Consider the following 18,624-nt stretch of genomic DNA (forward strand, 5'->3'; position numbering starts at 1 on the left):
GCTCAAGAAACCAGTTTGAGATGATTTGAGCTTTGGGACATGATAACCTCCTGAAGGTGTCTATGAGAAGATGGATACTCTGGGATCACAAAGGGATGAACATACCCAGTAAGGATCCAATAATACACCAATAATGCTCAGGTAGGCTGTGGCAGTTAAGTGATGCTAAGATGGTACTAAAGTGCGCCAAGAACATTATACGAGCAGCAGCAGCCTGACTGTTGATGCAATACCCTGCCATCCAAATGTCACAGCACAAATCTAGACTCATCACACCTGACGTTTTTCCCAATCTCACCAGTTGTGATGAGCCCATGTAAACTGTAGCCTCTTGCAACACATTCCTGTTTACGGGAAGAACATGCAAACTCCACACAGAAAGACCCTGGCCTGATGGTGGAATTAAACTCAGGACCGTGCTGCCATGCAGCCTGTAGCAAGCAAAAACTCTTCTCGAGACTGAAAAAAATCTTAACAGCAATCTAAGGCAAGGGAAATGTTACTGAAACTGAAAACACAGTGCTAAAAGGTCAAAGTATTTACTGAGGTAATAAATCAAGAGAGAAGTTGGGTCTTATTCTTTAAGGGCTAAGGCACTTTATAGTCGACTTCTCTGTTCTGGTACAGAGGTTACATCAGTCCTCCATCAGTCACATTGTAACAAGCTGTTTCCTGGTTTTGAATCAGTATGTAGCACCAAAAAAAGGAAAACCGCATACACTTTAATATAGCTGCCTTTCTCGGGTGACATTTGCATTTCTGTCTCATTTTAATATAAAATAAAGTAAACTGACAGACTTGTGACTTTCACACTAGAACGCTGCAAAATATAGATGAAAGCTACAGGCGTGAAGTTTTATCTCTTTGTTTTAGCAATATGACAATACTATGAAAAAGAATCTGCGCTGTCAGAAAGTTAACATTTTCGTTAAGCGGCGTCTTCATCTCAGTCTGTAAAAGGTAACCTGTCAAACGAAACCGCAAAGAAGTGCTTTAGCAGTGATATTTCCCACACCATACAACGGTTTTCTTCTGCCAACACATCCCTTTTCATGTCCTGTTCACAATTTGCTTCAATGAAATGGGGACAAAGCAGAGCCAGAGCTTATCTTGCATCTTGTCGCTTTGTTGTAACAGTCGGCTGGGAGGCGTATGCCTTGTAAATAATTAGGTGTCTCTGTTGTCTTTGCGCTTAACCCTTCACCTCAGTTTGCTGATGCTGTCATGCACCAGTGCTGAGAATCTGCTGTCAGCGATTTTCAGCACTTTACATGAAACTACTGCTGATATCACATCCAGTTGAAACCTAACCCACTCCTGGAACTTGACAGAAATGAGCTGATATAACAATGCGTCTGAATGTGAATTTCTTGTGCTCTGCAGACCTGATGACTTGCACTCTGTATTGTAGTTATGCCTTTCCTCAGCCTTGTGCATCACATTTTTTGTCAGTTTATCAGAAACTAACGCGTCTTTACAGTCACATTCACCACACTCCTCTTTCACTTTCACATTGTTTGTCCGTTTGAATGCGTGTGTGTGTGTGCGTATGTGTACTCTCCCCCCCCCCCCTCATTTGTAGCACACAACTCTTCTCAGGTATGTTTCAGTTATTGTTTATATTTTGTGGCTTTGGTTATATAAACATAAACAATTGTTATGAAGTGTGAGTGTGTGTGTCTTCACTAGTTTTGTGTAGCTTTAGAAATTCTCAAAAAGGAAATGATCAGAAATGCATCTTCTATGACCAGGGTCAGTAAGTATCGTTGATACCGCCAGTCACACTCACATGGATGGGTGTGGTAACAAGTTGCATGAGATCTGATCTGACAGCTGGTAACTGGGTGGATCGATGCCTATTTTGAAGAATGCTCAGAACAGTAAAAGAGCAAATTTCTTGGAGCTTCATCTTCGTTCCCTGTAGTTGACCAACAGAGAACTACGAGTAATTCTTCAGTCACTGAACTGCCCTCCCAGCTTACTCACTGTGATGAATGTGCTCTGCTTAGTGATGGAAATGAAAAAACGAATTCATCATCATTTATTTATTTAATGCACACTTGACTGCAAACGGACTGGTGCTATTTACTCTATTTGAGCACTTGAAGTGGTTTTCACCACAGTCCTCATTCATTCACACACACATTTATACAAGTGCTTTTTGCCAATACCTAAGTGGTTTTAACCTGACACACACACACAGAATAACACATGCACATACACAAGCATGCAATAATAAATAAAACGTCAACAAATTTATTATTTCTGCAGAGCTGTACAAGCAGTATGAAAAACCGGTATTGGTGTGATGTGAAACTTAAGTAGCCCTGCGCTCATGCTGAGTCGTCATCTGTCAACTGGGGAAACTCTGAAATTCCCTGTGTTCAGCTGACCCGGACCTACTCACTCGTTAATCTACTTTCTGGTTTGTAACTGATATGCTTCAGTTTGATATGATCAAGAATTAGGTTTCATTCTCCATACTGTCTTTATTATTAGCGGGGTTTTTTTTTAAAGTCAAAGTGCGTAAGCACATGCACATATTTGGTAATTTGCATATGTGCCTAAGATGGTGTTAACCGCACATAAGTAAGAACTGCTCATTGTGACAGCTCATGTTTTCCACATTCCTTTTTAATGTAGTGTATAAATGCTGAATTAGTGAAAATTAAAAATAACAGTTTCTCCGTGCATCTGTAATGATGAATCACAGTTTCACAGATTCTTATCGTTTTAATTCCATGCTTGGTCTGCTGTTCGTCAGATATTTTATTTTTTTTTATATATAAACACACTTGGTAAGTAAACTGGCTCTTACATAGCATTTTTCTACCCTATGTGAGCACTCAAGGTGCTTTATACAACATGCCTCATTCACCCAATCACTTTTTTTCTATGTGCAAATGCTTTCTATGTAACATTCACACTCTGATGGATTCATGCAATATCTTGCCCATGCAAATCTGGCTACTCCAGTCTGCATGCCAAATATGCAGACTGGCTAACCACCAACCTTCCAATCAGCAGATGACCTGCTCTCCCTTCTCAGCTACAGCCACTCCAGACAATTGAATAGATATTCTTTGAATTCCATTGTGTTTTGATATTATACCACCTTAATAATCAGAGTGAATGAATCATTAAACGATGCATGTTATTTTTGAGCACTCGAGCTGCATGGATATGGATACATGGATATATCATATATGTATTTAGAGTCCTGAAAACAAACAAAGCATGATGTACTTTTCTGGATGCAAAAATTGACTCGTTCCAAAAAGCTGATGCTGTTCATTTGGACGTGGCGTTTTTAATGGGAAAAACGTCTTGTCACGCATCCAAGTGATTTCTTCAGTCTCAGCTTGCTGCAGGTTTCCCCAACCCCAACAGTACATAAGAGGTGTAAACTGCTGGTGTGAATAGACTGCAAAGTCCTGGCCTGAGGAGGTAGGTCTTCTGTGTTGTGCCATCTGCTTAGCCAGAGGTTGTTTGGCTTCTCTGATGTATAAATCACTGTAATCCTCCTGACAGCGTGCACAATATTACTCTGTTTCTGCCGGGGGACCGGATCCTTGGGTTGGAGCAATGTTTGACACAACGAGTATTGGGATTCGGTCCCCTAACACAAACAGTGTGATTTTGAAGTGGATCAAATGCAGCCACGGGGCAATATTATATCCGGTTTAGGGATCTCTGATCAATGCAAAAAAAAAAGAGAGAAAAAAATGCCTATTTAGTGTGTTCCTCTTTAATTCTCAGCAATGCAAAATAAAACAAAACATGGGAATCTTTGACAGTTTACAAATCAGGAAGGCAGGCTTAGTCATCTCAGCATGCTGACCTAATCAAATATATTCTTGAAAGGCACAAAAGCTAGGCTGCTTACGTACGAAAACAGAAACCAACGAATGCAAAGCAGCTCCTGAATAAGCTCTAGTATGCCCACATTTTACTGGCTTTAACAGTAAAAAAAAAACAACAACTTAAAAATCAACTTAAGTTGCACAAACTGCAGTAGAGGCCAGTGCATCACATTTCTGATATCTGCATGTCTCTTAACTTGGAGATCCAGTTAGAAAAATCAGTAAAATAGCTTTCAGGCTAGTGTGCAGGTTAGTGTTACAAAACAATATAATGCTGGGTTAGTGTTATTTGGAAATACTACTCACACTTGGATCTGTCAAAAGTTCAATTTCTTGAGCCTGATGAAAAGGCCCTCTGGAGAGAGACCATGATGGACAGGAGGAAACACCAAAGAGAGGTGGACTTCAGAGAGCAGAAATACTGTGTGAGACTTCCAAAGAGGTGCTTGCTGAATGTTAGAAGTCATCCCGCTTGTCTTAATGTCTAGCAAAATGGGACAGATATGAGGGGGAGGAGACTTACTGGAAAGGAAATGGTTAAACCTGCGTGGGTTTTTTTTTTGTAAATGGTAGCTATGCACATGGGGTCTCATGCTCTCACGCTGACCTGTGTTCTGTCAGTGTAGGAATGTTCCAGAAATGCAGTCTATTTCATTCATTAAAGACACAGATGCTTTCACCCAATAACACTTGGAGGGATGCAACAGTCTTTTTATCTGCTTGAATGAAAAAAATACTGCTTGACTTTAGACAGGGCAGAAGTTAGCAGCCGGACTTTTATCCAGAATTAAGCTGCACGAGTGCATAATTTCACTGTTATTGTCTTTATATGTGCAACTGAAAGAGCAAAGCAGGAAGACTCTGGAATGATCTGCCAGAATTTACTGAATCATTGACCTACATAATAATAGCATCAATAGCATTGTCAGACCCATTAAACTACCAAAGATAGAAGCAGCTACTTAATATTGTAGGGTCTTTACCTTCCAATTTAAAGCACCTTGAGGTGACTCTTGTTGTGATTTGGTTTTATATAAATAAACCTGAATTGAACTGAATTTTAAAAAAATTATCAGAAATTGTGCCCATCCAGTCGTTCTCTTCTGCTTATCTTTATCAGGGTCACGGAAGGGCTTGAGCCCGGCCCGGCTAACACAGGGTCACCAGTCTGTCGCAGGGAGAAAATGGTTTTCATTAAATTCAGTAAAGCACGTTGTATTAGTTTACATGTTAATTGTAACTTGTGGCTTGAGTCTGATGACACTCTGGTTTTTGCTATGACACAGAGACAAGAGTTTTCTAGTTTTTCTATAGAGAAGTGGTTAGGTACTCTTGGAGGGAGGGGGGACTCTTTCAGAAACTTTTAAACTTATATGTTATTGAAAAAAATGAGTCACTGTGGATCACTGTGTATGTGTGTATATATATATATATATATATATATATATAGGGATGGGTATCGTTTAGGTTTTACCCGATACCGGTGCCAAATCAGTACTTTTGAAACGGTGCCGGTGCTCAAACGGTGCTCAAACCGGTGCTTAAAGAATGGAGAACACAAAATTGGTCCAAAAACCTCTCATATTCAGCTGGTTTTTTGTAAAAAGATAACAATGTTAGCCTTTTCTGCAGCTATGGGACATATATGGTATCACTCTTAGCTGGAAGCAGTGCTTAAACAATGGAAAAAATACAAACTTTGTCCAAAAACCTCTCATGTTTAGCTGTTTCCCTCTTTTTCTTTGGTCATTTTAGCCTTTTTAGCCAGGGTGAAGGGAGTATCTGCCATCAAACAAGAAGACAGCCGCATGTAGCTATGATGATGTTTGCTAGTTCACCTTACATGCATTAATGTAATAACGTGGTTAGCCTACTCAACGTAAATTACACACAAACAACATTAAGCTACTCACGCAGAGAAGAACGGCTGCTGCTGCCATCAAATACGGCGCATTTCTCGGCTTTTAAAAAAAAAAACGCTATGCGTTGCCAGGTGTTTCATCGGATTTGAGGTGTTACCTCCTTTGACAGTATCACAGTATCAGCTTAAAGCACTTGTTGCAGGCTGCTGAGTTTGCATATTTTGCTGTGAAGTACAGCCAGACTTTTGACCGCTTCGCCTTGGGCATTTTTAATCTGTAGCTCTGCATAAAAGAACGTACGTACCTGGCCCCGCCTACTATCCTCGGAAACGTAAAATGATTGGCTAGAAGTGTATCACAGCTCAGGAAAAAAAAGCACCGAAATAAAGCACCGAAATGTGCGCTGCTTTTCGGTCTGGTTACTACCGTTTATGTCAGAACCGGTGCCATCATGGCACCGGACACCGGTACCCATCCCTATATATATATATATATATATATATATATATACATATATACACACATATATATATATATATACATATATATGTATATATATATATATATATATATTAGGGGTGCAACGATATTCGTATCGATATTGAACCGTTCGATACAGTGCTTTCGGTTCGGTACGCATATGTATCGAACAATACAAAATTTTTAATTTATTTTATCAACTTTCCTTCTGACGATGCTGTCTGTGTTGAGCGCTCAGTGAATCTGCGTTCGACTACTCCGCAGCCTAGGCGGAGTAGTCGAACGCAGATCCACTGAGCGCTCAACACAGACAGCATCGTCAGAAGGAAGAGCACAGGGCAAGCTAGCAAGACAGAAGTTAAGCTCTCCTTGCAACATGGACCTCCCCCACCCTCATTCAGATCTGGCGTTTGGAATTATTTTGGTTTTCATGTGACGTATGACCCTGAAGGTAAGCGAGTCATGCACTAAAGTAAAACAGTATGTTGGATGTGCCATGCAATGCTCAATTACATGGGTGGGAACTAGTGTGTTAGCGCAGTTAGCTCGTTAACGTGTTGGCCGTCTAGCCCCATGCACGGGGCGATCGGCGGTAGCTCGTTAACGGAGATTTGCCGTGTTGTGGCGTTAAGGTCATTTCAACGAGATTAACCTGAAAGCACTAGTGGGAACACAACGAATATGACTGCACATTTACGCCGACATCATCCTAGTGCAAAGACAAGTGGAAGCAGACAAAAAAAACAAGCAAGCATGCTACTAACTTTAGCCGAGTCATTTAGACAGCTGTTAGCACATGATTCTCCTTATATGTTTAATATGCTGCTGAGAATATAGCCCAGAAGAAGCGGATAGTATAGCTTTTATTTTGGAAAGAGACATTTCTCTGTAATAAACTCTCTTTTCCAAAGATGAGTGATTCCTCAATCAGATACAGGGCTCGCAATATCGCTAGCCCGACGTCCCGGGGCTAGCGATCTTTTCAGTCGGGCTACCAAAATCTATCTCTTCCCTGCCCGTCGGGCTATTGTAGGAAGGAAAAATATATGTCAATGCTTTTGCATTCTTTCAGAAATGTAGCTGGGTAATTATGTCATTGGCATCGGTGAGCCACTGTCAATATGTGACATATTGAAATCGCGTTTGAATTTGCGCTTGTTTTTTTGTTTTCACTTTGCAATGACAGCACTGATCTGTGAGTGATGATAATTTGTGCACCAATTCCTCTGACATCGTCTTATTAATTGGTAGCTTACTATGCAAACATGACAAGTGAAATCTCCCGCAGCAAGCTTAAACTTGTGAGAGGTTGATCGCGCAGAGAATCGCTGAGCTTATGTGAGTGCGTGTGTAAAAGCATTTCAGTTCTGCTGAGCCAAATAAGACAGGTCAGGGTGAAGAAGTGACAGCCAAAGAAAAGCTTACCACAAAACGGAGAAGTTATGACAAATCAGACTATAAGGCAAAAAGAAAGTGCAGCTTTATGGTTTCATGGACAAAATAATTTCTGTGGCTGCAATATGACGAGCTAAATAACCAGGGCTGCACATAAGTGGTCCGCAGGTGCGCATTCGCTGTCAAAATAAAAAACACGCACAAGGGTTAGGGTTAAATTTAAAAACTGTACTTTTGAGTTAAAATATATATTTATAATTTTAATAAATGACAAATTAAAAAGGCATGAACATTTTTTTGTATCGAAAAAATATCGAACCGTGACACCAAAGTATCGAACCGAACCGTGAATTTTGTGTATCGTTGCACCCCTAATATATACGTATTATATATATATATATATATATATATATATATATATATACACAGTGATCCACAGTGACTCAGTCACAATCTTTTTCAATAACATATAAGTTTAAAAGTTTCTGAAAGTCCCCCCTCCCTCCAAGAGTACCTAACCACTTCTCTATAGAAAAACTAGAAAACTCTTGTCTCTGTGTCATAGCAAAAACCAGAGTGTCATCAGACTCAAGCTACGATTATATTCACACATTGCACATTCACACCTAGTGACAATTTGGATTAATCAATTAACCTATCCCCACAAGCTGCATGTCTTTGGACGGTGGGAGGAAGCCGGAGTACCCGGAGAGAACCCACGCAAACACGGGGAGAACATGCAAACTTCACACAGAAAGACCCCGGCCTGATGGTGGAATTGAACTCAGGACCTTCTTGCTGTGCGGCAACAGTGCTAACTACCATGCCACCGTGCTGCCCTATATATATACATATATACATATACACACACATATATATATATATATAAAAAGTCACTTATTAATAAATAGCTAAAAAAGAAACGTGTAGTTGTAGCAGTAAACAGTGTGTTAAGTGGATGCGTTGTACAGGGAGATGGCCACAGGCAGGAAAGATTTCCTGTCGTTCAGTGGTGCTTTGGTACTCTCAGTCTTTCACTGAACGTGCTCCTGTGACTGACCAGCATGTCATGGAGTGGGTGGGAGGTGTTGTCCAACATTGTCTTTATTTTGGACAACATCCGCCTCTCCGACACCACCTTGAGGGAGTCCAGCTCCATCCCCAAAACATTACTGGCCTTACGGATCAGTTTATCGAGTCTGTTGACATCTGCTACCCTCAGCCTGCTCCCCCAGCATGCAACAGCATAGAGGATCGCACTGGCCACAACAGACTCGTAGAAAATCCTCAGCATTTTCTGGCAGATGTTGAAGGACCTCAGTCGCCTCAAAAATAGAGACGACTCTGGCCCTTTCTGTAAAGTGCTGTGGTGTTTTTAGCCCAGTCCAGTTTATTGTCAATGTATACTCCAAGGTATTTATAGTCCTCCACAATGTCAACATTGACCCCCTGGATTGAAACAGGGGTCAAGTGTTTCCTGGTCTTCCTGAAGTCCACGATCAGTTCCTTGGTCTTTGCCACGTTGAGCTGCAGATGATTCTGCTCACACCACGTGACAAAGGAGTCGACCACAGCCCGATACTCTGTCTCATCATCCCTGCTGATGCATCCAACCACCGCAGAGTCATCAGAAAACTTCTGAAGATGGCAGGTCTCTGTGCAGTGGCTGAAGTCTGTGGTGTAGAGGGTGAAGAGGAAGGGGGAGACAGCAGGAGAGCATGTGGGAACAAAAGACTCTAGAAAACCCCCCAAAACAAATTAAAATGTGTGTTGTGTTTCGTTGTGTCTGTATATAAAGGAAGGAGTGAAAAGAAAATCCCTCCTCAGGAGCCCCGTCAGTTTCTTCCCCCACCTTGATGAGTCCTCAGGTTGATTTGTTTAAAGTATATTACTGGTGTTAGAAATGCTAAATGAATTGAACTGAACTGAATTTGTCATGAGACGTACGGTTCTATATGCAAGAGATGGATGCAGTTTGGTTGGGCTTTTACTGCACTGTCTTGGCATTTTACACCATTTGGCTGTGAAGGTATCTGCTGTGACTGGTTGGGAGTGAGGGGAGGAAGACGGGACAAAAAACATGTATTGAGGTGTTATTTTGGTCATATTTGTTACGCCTCTTTGAAGTCTAACAAGTCACACACAAGTCTATATGGTCACAGGGATTTTTGCATGGACCCTAGAGGACTTGCAAAGGATAATCACGGTGTTTTAGTTCATCTGAATGCAGAACAAGACGATTTTAGATGAAATGTAAACTGAAAACAAACTGTTACAAGCTCAAAATATTTAACTTAAGTGAAGAGTAGGGTCATTTTCTTGAGGACTTCTACAGAGTTCAACTTTTCTTGCAACCAGAGGATTTTTCATGTTTAAGCAAGTTTAAAGCACTTCCATTCTTGCTTCTCTTTTCAGACCATATTAGTCTATTAGAGTTTTTAACAATTTGTTCCTTATTTTTGAAACAGCATGTTACAAAATGCAAACCACACAAAGTTTAACACAGCACAGTAACCATAAAAATGAATTCCTGACTTTGACTTAAAAGATGTATGCGATTTCATAATACTACCAAAATGCATCTGTGCCAGGAGTTAAAAAAAAAAGTTTGTCAATGTTTCACACCACCCTGTTAAATGTAACTGACAACTTAAACAGTGCCAAATCTTTCCTCTTCACACTTTGCTTTACTGAAAAAAAAGAGCGAATCTTATCTTGCATCTGCCTGTTCTGCATATTTCAGATGTTTCGTTGTAAGTTTTGGTCTGAACCCTTCACCCCTTCAAAACTCAGTTTCTAATCCTGTCACACACAAGTGCTGTCAGGTGCTGAGAATCTGCCATCAGTGATTTTTAGCACAGTGCCTGAAACCAGATGATGCTGATATAATATCCAGCTGAATAAGTCCAACGTTGTAGCTCTGTACTAAACTGAAGTGTGATGAATGTCAGCAGCCGTTTGCAGTCCTCTGTTCTGTGTATGTTCTGTTATGTTTTCGTTGTCTCGGCAAGGTGCGGTTTCTAAGTCATCAATTTCCTCGTTCTCGGTTTGTCAAATTTTCGTATCTGCCTTGATTGTTATCCGCAGTGTTAAGTCACCTCCACACCCTAACGAGGGTGCTTGCTAGTGAAATAGTGGCCCACGCCGCCCACCACTGAGGGTCTTCATGAGCTTTTGTAATACTTCCAAGGAAACAGAATTGAACAGAAACCAGCATTTCCCTAAATGGTGAAGAATGGTGATTGCAAAAGCACTAGCAGCCTGTTAGGAGATATGTTTGAGTATGACATGTTTTAGATTGGAACATTTGATCCTGACTCTTTGCAACCCATCACAATCAGTTTGGTTAAGTCAAATAATACCTTCACCATGCTTGGGATGAGTGATCGGAACTGCTGGCATAAATCGTGATACATCCGTCTGCAATATCCGTCAAACTTTTTTTTGACCTGGTCTGAACCAGCAAGAAAAAAAGGAACAGAGTGAGAAAGACGTAGAAGGGAGCTGATGAATCAAATGAGAAACGACATTCTGAAAACTGTTTCGAGAAAGCTTTCTAGGAACAGAGGGTGAGAGTTTCTTTGGCCATCCGCAAACTCCTCTCTGTGGTTGCTGCGAACTCTGTAAATATCCATACACTGTGTAAGTAATTTATCTGTACCATTAGGTGTGGAAAAGGGTTATTACAGATTTCTGTTGAGGAGTAGGGGCAGAAAGCAAATTCATGTTCCCAAATCATTTCTGAATACTGATAAGATTGTCATGGGTTTGTTTGATGCAGTGACTTATTGGTGATATTAATATTTTGTTCTATTAGATTTAGTTTTAGCTGTGGGCTGTGGGCCAAACGATACTGGAGGAGGTGAGTGAGTCCTTTGTGTTGCTATAAGGAAAAGTGGCTGGGATTGTTGTGCAGTCGTTAATCAGGATTGTGGATATTTGTGTCTATATGATGTTAGTGATGAACCACCACATTGTTGGATTAAAGCTCTTCATTGGATGTTGACTGCCTTTTATTCTGTTCTCTCTATCAAGATGATCCCACACTTGTCCAATATCATTGTGGTCTGAGCTGTGGGGAGGCCAATCCATGCCTGACAGTGTTCCATTGTGTGTTTGGTATCACTTTCATGTTGAAAATCGAAGCCAGTGTGAGTCAGATGGTTTCTAAATGGGATCAAAACCAGATCAAACTTTCCCGCTTTCATAATTCCATCAATTTTGATAAGATTCCCAGTACAGCTGGCTGAAATCAAATTTTACAATTAGATTAATCAGTTGGTGAGAAGCACTGTTGGCACTAATCTTCAGTCCAGTTCTTGTGTTATTTGGTACTTCAGCCTGTTTCCCCTCCTTAAGAATAGTTTCTTTACAGTGGATATAAATAAATGTTCTCATACATTGTTGTAAGTATCAACAGTCCAATCACTTATATATCAGTTGGCTAACATTTTCTGAAACTGAGCACATAGATACATGTCTAAGTAAAAGATCTGTACAATATGATCCTACACATCATGTACTTATCTCATTTTCATTTTTCAGCAGATTGTGACACCAGAAGAGGAAAACTTGGCCACAAGTTTCGAAGAAAGATAGTACAACATTTTAGCTAGAACTTCCTAACTTAGGTTTCACTTTTACTCCAAATGAACCTTTATCAGCAAAGTGAAAAAAAATGCAAGCAGCACCATTTATGGATTCACAGAACATGAGAATTTCAGTAAGTAGGTGTTCATTTTTCCCCCTGTGCTTCTTTTTAACATACCTTCTGAGGTGTTATTGTTCCTGTGTAAGACATGATTACATGTATAGTCTGTCACAGGTCTGTTGCTTCTGCTGCTGCAGTGATTAATGATCAGAGGAAGCAATTTCCTTTGTAATATTTGTCACAACAGTCACAGTATTGGCAAATATTCAAGCAGCTAGTAATCAGATGTCTGTTCAGACAGAGCCAAAGGGCTTGCTACACATCCGCTCTTATTCGTGAAAGCATGTGTGTGAGATAATGTCCCTCAATTAATTCTTTTTGCAGAAGTGACAGGCGTATTTGTTCTCAGGTGATTTATTGGATTGGATTTGATCTGATAACAGTAAGTGAAACACATTCTCTCTTCTCTTTTCTCTTCTTCTCTTCTCTTCTTTCAAACATAGATTATATATCCGAGGAAGCATCACCATGACTTCCAGCCATAACATTATCGTGTCTGGACTTTAAAAGATCCCCTTTAACACTAAATCCCAAATATCATAAAAATCATAAACAATGCCTTTGGACTGATGTCAGTCCTGACAACAGACTAAAGAAATTTGTCCACATGTTCCCAGATACTGTCAGCGTTTGTGCGAAGCAGAATACTAGACTGTGATAAAATGTGGGCTACACCATGAATACTGATTTGAGACAATTTCAGAAAGCACAGAAGCAGACACACGAGCAGGCACCTAATCTAGTATCGGACAAACAGCAACACTGAATTTTCACTGATGGCCACTAGATGGTAATGAAGAGCAGACATCAGCTGTTGACAGGAAACTCTCAGAGAGCACAATACAGTTGTATTTTTCTTTAATTGATTTTTAAATTAAAGTATTTACAAAAATAAAAACAAACATTTAAGTCTAGTAAACAATCTTACAGTAACAGCTTCCTCAGAAGTATACACGTTTTTGTTTAGTTATAAATATAGCATACAATTTCAGTCCACATTAGTGGATAAAAAACGGTAATAAAAAACCCAACTAAGTATCAAGTTCTTTCAAGTGAAAACATAGAAATGCAACATGCCACAAAACTTAAATTAGCACATTTGTAAAGAGCAGCTCAATTTCTTTGAGTTTTGGGTCCCAGTGCTTCCAGCCACTCCAGCACAGTGTCCAGTTCACCCACTGCCTTCTGTGCTGCCCTGTTTGCTTGTAGCTGCTCAGCAGAAAGAGGAACAAGGGAAAAGTGGAAGAGTTAGATAAGAAAATAGATCTGAAAACAACACGTGTGTCTTTCAAGCAGGTGATACTCTTATCATATAAACTCAGATTTTATTCACAATAGAACACAGAAATAATATCAAAGGTTTAAGCTGAGAAAAAAATGAACTGATTTTGAATCTGAAGGTAACAACACACGTCGAAAAAGTCGAGACAGGGGCAACAAAAGGCTGAGAAAGTCAATAGAGGAACATTTTGCAACTAATTAAATTTATTGGCAGCATGTCAGTAGCATGACTGGGTATAAAACGGGCCTCTTAGAGTGGCAGAGTTTCTCACAGCTAAAGATGGACAAAGATGAAACTATCTGCAAAAACATCGGCTAATTGTTGAATAATTTCAGAATAAAGTAAAACTGCTTTGATTATCTCGTCATCTGCAGGACACCAAGAATATAATATCATCAAAAGACTCAGAGAATCTATTGTGAATAAAATTTAGTTTACAAGATTTAGAAATCATTGCAGTTTTTGGCTGTTTTATTTGAAGTGAGTTATAGATTTAGGTATTTTCTCTGTGTGCTGTGTTTCTGTATAGTAACCCATTTGTGTTTGTTTCTTGTTGAAATCCAAGACAAAAAGTAACATTAATAAAGATATTATTGACATACAACAAAGTTTCACAGCTCACAACTTTTCCCTAACTAACTAGGTCATATTAGGAAAATTACAACAACTGATGTTGGGGCTTATTATTGAGCGTCTAAGACAGGAAGTCATTTTAGATTTTATTGTGTGTCTTACCTTGATAAACTCAGCATGCACTGAATCAATTGTTCTCTGGGTTTCTTCTCCACATTGGCAATGCTATACACAGAAAAGCACAATTATCATTACAATCTATGACAGCTTTTCATTAAAAGAAGAAGAAGAAGAAGAAGCACATTTTGAGACTGGAGAGCAAACTTACACATTTATGGATGTCTCTTCTGATGCTCACGAAAGCGTTGGCCAGAGCGCTGGAGCAGCGTTGTTGTTGTGGCTCAGATGAGGCATAGTTGCTGAACACTCTCTCAACATAGAAACGCAACACAAGACGCAGGAAACAGCATGTCTGACCGTCCTGAGGGGGACATGGCGAAAGTCAGATTCTAGCACCTTTCACAACCTATCTTCAGAATCCATATTCTGGTGATAGAGACTTAATATGTGGAAGACACTTGTCAAAAAAAGGGAAGCAAAAGTAAATCTAAAAAGCAAATCATCATGACTGAGTGGCAACACAACGCAAGAGCTCACCTGAACATTTTTCATCAGTGATCTATCCAGAAGTTTCATTCCGATCTCGTTGTCTTCTGAAATCTATCACAAAAGAAAAAGAAAAACAAAGGATCAGTTACAACGACTTTCTGCCACTTTAATCTGACGTTACACTTGTGCAAGCTCTTGCCAGAGGTTTTGATTGCATGACTGAACTCACCGCATTTGATCGTATGTGTGCGTAGTATTTGCGCAGCTCGTGTGTGTGAACACTGACAGAGCAGCTGTCCAGATGCAGAGTTCGGCTCTCAGCAGGTTCAGTCAGACAGCTGAGCAGCAGGAGGAGGAGGAAGGAAGCAGAGCAGCCGATAAGCATCTTCATCCTGATGATGGCGATCTGGTGAGAAAGCTAACAGAAGCGTTTCGGTTTGTAAGAATTGTGTATTGTGTAAAATTGTTGATTAATTTAGGAAAAAGGTTCATCACTGTTTCCTCAGATCATCAAAACAGATAAAAAACTTCAAAGCCACAAATTAAAAAATACTTTATGAGCATTTATAGATTCATAAATGGATATTGGATCATTTAAAAAAAACTGTTTATAAACTACCAATATCCAGAATAAAGGAAACACTATGTCAAGTCCATCAGCTGCCATCATCATTGCCTGGAGAAGTATCACCTGTATTCAGACTCACCTGTGCGTGTGTCACTCAGAGGGAGAGTTCTGGTGAAGCTGTGTCTCTGGGCCTCCATCCTGTGTCCTCTTATAGTGTGGAGTAAGGGGATTTTTCTTTTCACCAGGTATTGAACAGGTTAAACATGCATGGGACTCCACAGGTGCATGCATGTGAATGGGTTTACAGGAGGAGGAAGTCTGGTGCAATTAAAGGAACTCCCGGTCATGTTTCAGTCTCTGATTGGAAGAATGGAAAAAAGAATTATTGCTGATTTCCTCCTCTTTGATGAGTAGTGCTGTCTTTGTGAAGAAAAACTTTCACTCTCAGTGATGCGTAATGTAAATAATGAATGAGTAATCATTGTTGCTAGATTAGAGTTTCATCATTTAAACTGAAGCTGCTGCAGCTTCCGCATTAAGACGTCACTCCCTGAATCATTTGCCTTACGAGCTTTTAAAGTCTGTGTTGTTTTAATGTGATTAATTTGTAAAAGGAAGTGTTTTGTGGCAATATCATTTTATTTCTTGTCTCTTTTAGATTTCAGATTGATTGGTATAGCTACTTCCAAATGTTGCATAACACTCTGGGTGTATACTGGAAATAAAGCCTCTCATTGACTTTTGTCTTTTTACTAGAAGGGCATTCTGACATCACTTCAGTCAACAGGTCCTGATTGGAAATACCTACCAGACCTGCTCGCCAGCCTGTTTTACCAGGGTGCTTTTGAAGTCTTCTAAAACTTCATTTGCAGCGGTAGGAAGCAAGAAAACCCAATGAAACTAGGAATAACCTGTAAATGAAGTCAATTAGAGCCAGTTAAAAAGCCTCGCATGCTTCTCTATTGTATTCTCAATTCCACCAGAGTTGCAGTCCTGCAGTACTACCTCTTTAATACAGAGCCTCGGGAACAAAGTGACTTTTTTTTACACTGAAACCGGAAACACAAAAAATTGACAAAATTGCCATCGTAGCCACTGTCAGTTTCTCTCAACCTTTTTTGAACAGTTATTCATTGAAAAAAGCTGAAATGTCAGCATGTTTCATTGAAATCGTTTTTAGACATCTTAAAAGGTAAAATCATCAAGCATTTTAGAAACAAGTGGATATTAAATATTTTCTTGCTAAGGTATCTTATGATGTATCTAATGAAAGTTTTGCTTAATCCGGTCATTCTTACATGCACATAGTTACTTCTGTTCGCGCAGTGTTGTGCAATTTTGCAGCCTTTAGTCACTTCTGCTTTCTTACATGTTAAACTGTCACAGTCAATAAACACAAAATGAAAAACCCTTTAATTCATTTGCGATTTAAACAAACACGCATGTCTTTGGACTGGGGGTGGAAATCAGAGCACCCACAAAAACACCACCCAGACCACAGGGTCAACATGGAAAGTGGTTCTCAAACTGCGGGGAAGGCCCCCACTGTTAGGACACAAAGGTACTCCCGGGGCCTCAGAAAATCAGGCAACAAAACAGTGAAGTGAAACTAAATGGAATGATTTTTTTTTTTTAATGAAGCATGAACCAAAGCAGTTTGCTAATGCTATTGTGATGATGTTTCATTTCTTTCTGAAAAGTTTGGTTGTCATATTTTTCATTTTACCAAATGTTTCCAGAGCCAGGCCCTTCAGGCTAGTTCAGCACGCAAACTTCTTTTTTTCAAAAGTCATGTTGTCCTAACTCGTTTAGCATGTGGTTAACTGCTGCCTTGCTAAATAAACAAGGGCCTCTCATGAAAAAATGTTTTCTGGATGCTAGCATATGTTACTTCAGTACCTGTGTATACTGTTCAGCATTAACGTGAGCTTGTGTACTAATGTACTACATCATAAATGCTGTCTTTTCGATGAGCTCAGGCTCACAGGACGTGGCACCATTTCTGGATCTTTTTCTTTGAATGTTGCAGCTTTAACTTGTATTTGTGACTCAAGCGTCAAACTGTGTTCAGTAACGGTGAGGCCATTCAGTGATTTACACAACTAGGTTCTTGTCTCTTTTTATTATGTCACCCTGAGAAACAAATCTTCAGATTATCTGAAATTTTACATTTAGAAATTGTTATTCTCAAATAGCCATGTATATATGAGTTTAAAATGAAGCCAGCGAGGAAGTGCACAAACCTTTGGTTCCTGCCACTTGAAGTTAGCTGCGAGAGGAAGTCGTGATGATAAAAAGCCAAACTTTAAAGCATTAAAAAAAGGCATTTTTAAGACCTGGTGGAAAAAGAAATGTATATAAATATCCACCTGGATTATTGAGTCAAGACTTTGGGTGGGTTCATTGACAGGTGTCCCAGCACAAGTAGCTGTGGCCCTTTAGCATCTACTAGACCTCACCTCTGCTAATTCAAGTCACTGGTATAGACCTCTCCCATGTTGGTGCTTCTGGAGCCTTTAATGGTCTTAAATGAGTAACTTGTATTCCTCTGTGGTGCAGACCAACACAGAATTTTGTGCTTCAGTTTTGGTGAGTCAATTATTAGTTTTTTACTTAGCACTAATTTGCCAAACCAAGCTTCACCTATATTTCAAATATGTTAACTTCAGTCTCCAAACAACCAACATGGCGTCAGCCAAAATGCCGACCTTGACGTTATGGTGCTACATCCGTCTTTTACGGTTCTTGCACACTTTCACAGACAGGCAACGCCCTTACCTCTAGCTTCTTTGGAATGTTCCTTTTATACCTGGTCAGTTACTAACATGTTGCTTTTATCCAAAGGCTCATATTATTGTGAAACAGGTCGGGTTGGTGTCGACTAAGCAGAGAGAGCAGTGAGGCATATTAGAAAAGAGAAATGAGGAAGAAAACTACATTTTTTATTTCAAACATCAAGCATTTTCAGATGATCAAGGAGAACTTTTATTTTCCATTGTTTGTACAAAGCTTCTTTATACAGAAGAATATTATACAAAAGATTAGGGATAACAAGAATAAAATGACATTTTTACAAAGAGTATCTTGAAAATCACAGGCACATTTGAAACTGTTTTAACTACATGGAGCTAGTTATTTAAAGCTGGTTATCTCTTTTAACTTACACTGCATATTTATTCATTGCCTCTGACGGCTGCCCCACTCTGTTGACCTATTCTTGTGAACTTAACTACCGTTTATGTCTGTAGCATGTCTGTAAATGTCCCTGTGTTTTCAGGCTT

At 39.7% G+C, this 18,624-nt stretch overlaps 1 protein-coding gene across 1 annotated transcript; it reads right to left on the reverse strand.

The window, feature by feature from the left end:
* Positions 1–13,234: 13,234 nt before the first annotated feature.
* Positions 13,235–15,166, reverse strand: il20 (interleukin 20). Its single transcript, XM_085407901.1, has 5 exons — positions 15,005–15,166; positions 14,824–14,886; positions 14,495–14,647; positions 14,329–14,391; positions 13,235–13,520 (listed from the first exon to the last, which is right to left on the reverse strand). The coding sequence occupies exons 1-5, from the start codon at positions 15,164–15,166 to the stop codon at positions 13,425–13,427; spliced, it is 537 nt and encodes a 178-aa protein (XP_085264027.1). The 3' UTR covers positions 13,235–13,424.
* Between the last annotated feature and the right edge of the window lie 3,458 nt (positions 15,167–18,624).

Source organism: Rhamphochromis longiceps, linkage group LG5 (assembly GCF_057381845.1).
Source record: "Rhamphochromis longiceps isolate RC_006_pf linkage group LG5, R_longiceps_female_GT1.1, whole genome shotgun sequence".
NCBI classification, from domain to species: Eukaryota; Metazoa; Chordata; class Actinopteri; order Cichliformes; family Cichlidae; genus Rhamphochromis; species Rhamphochromis longiceps.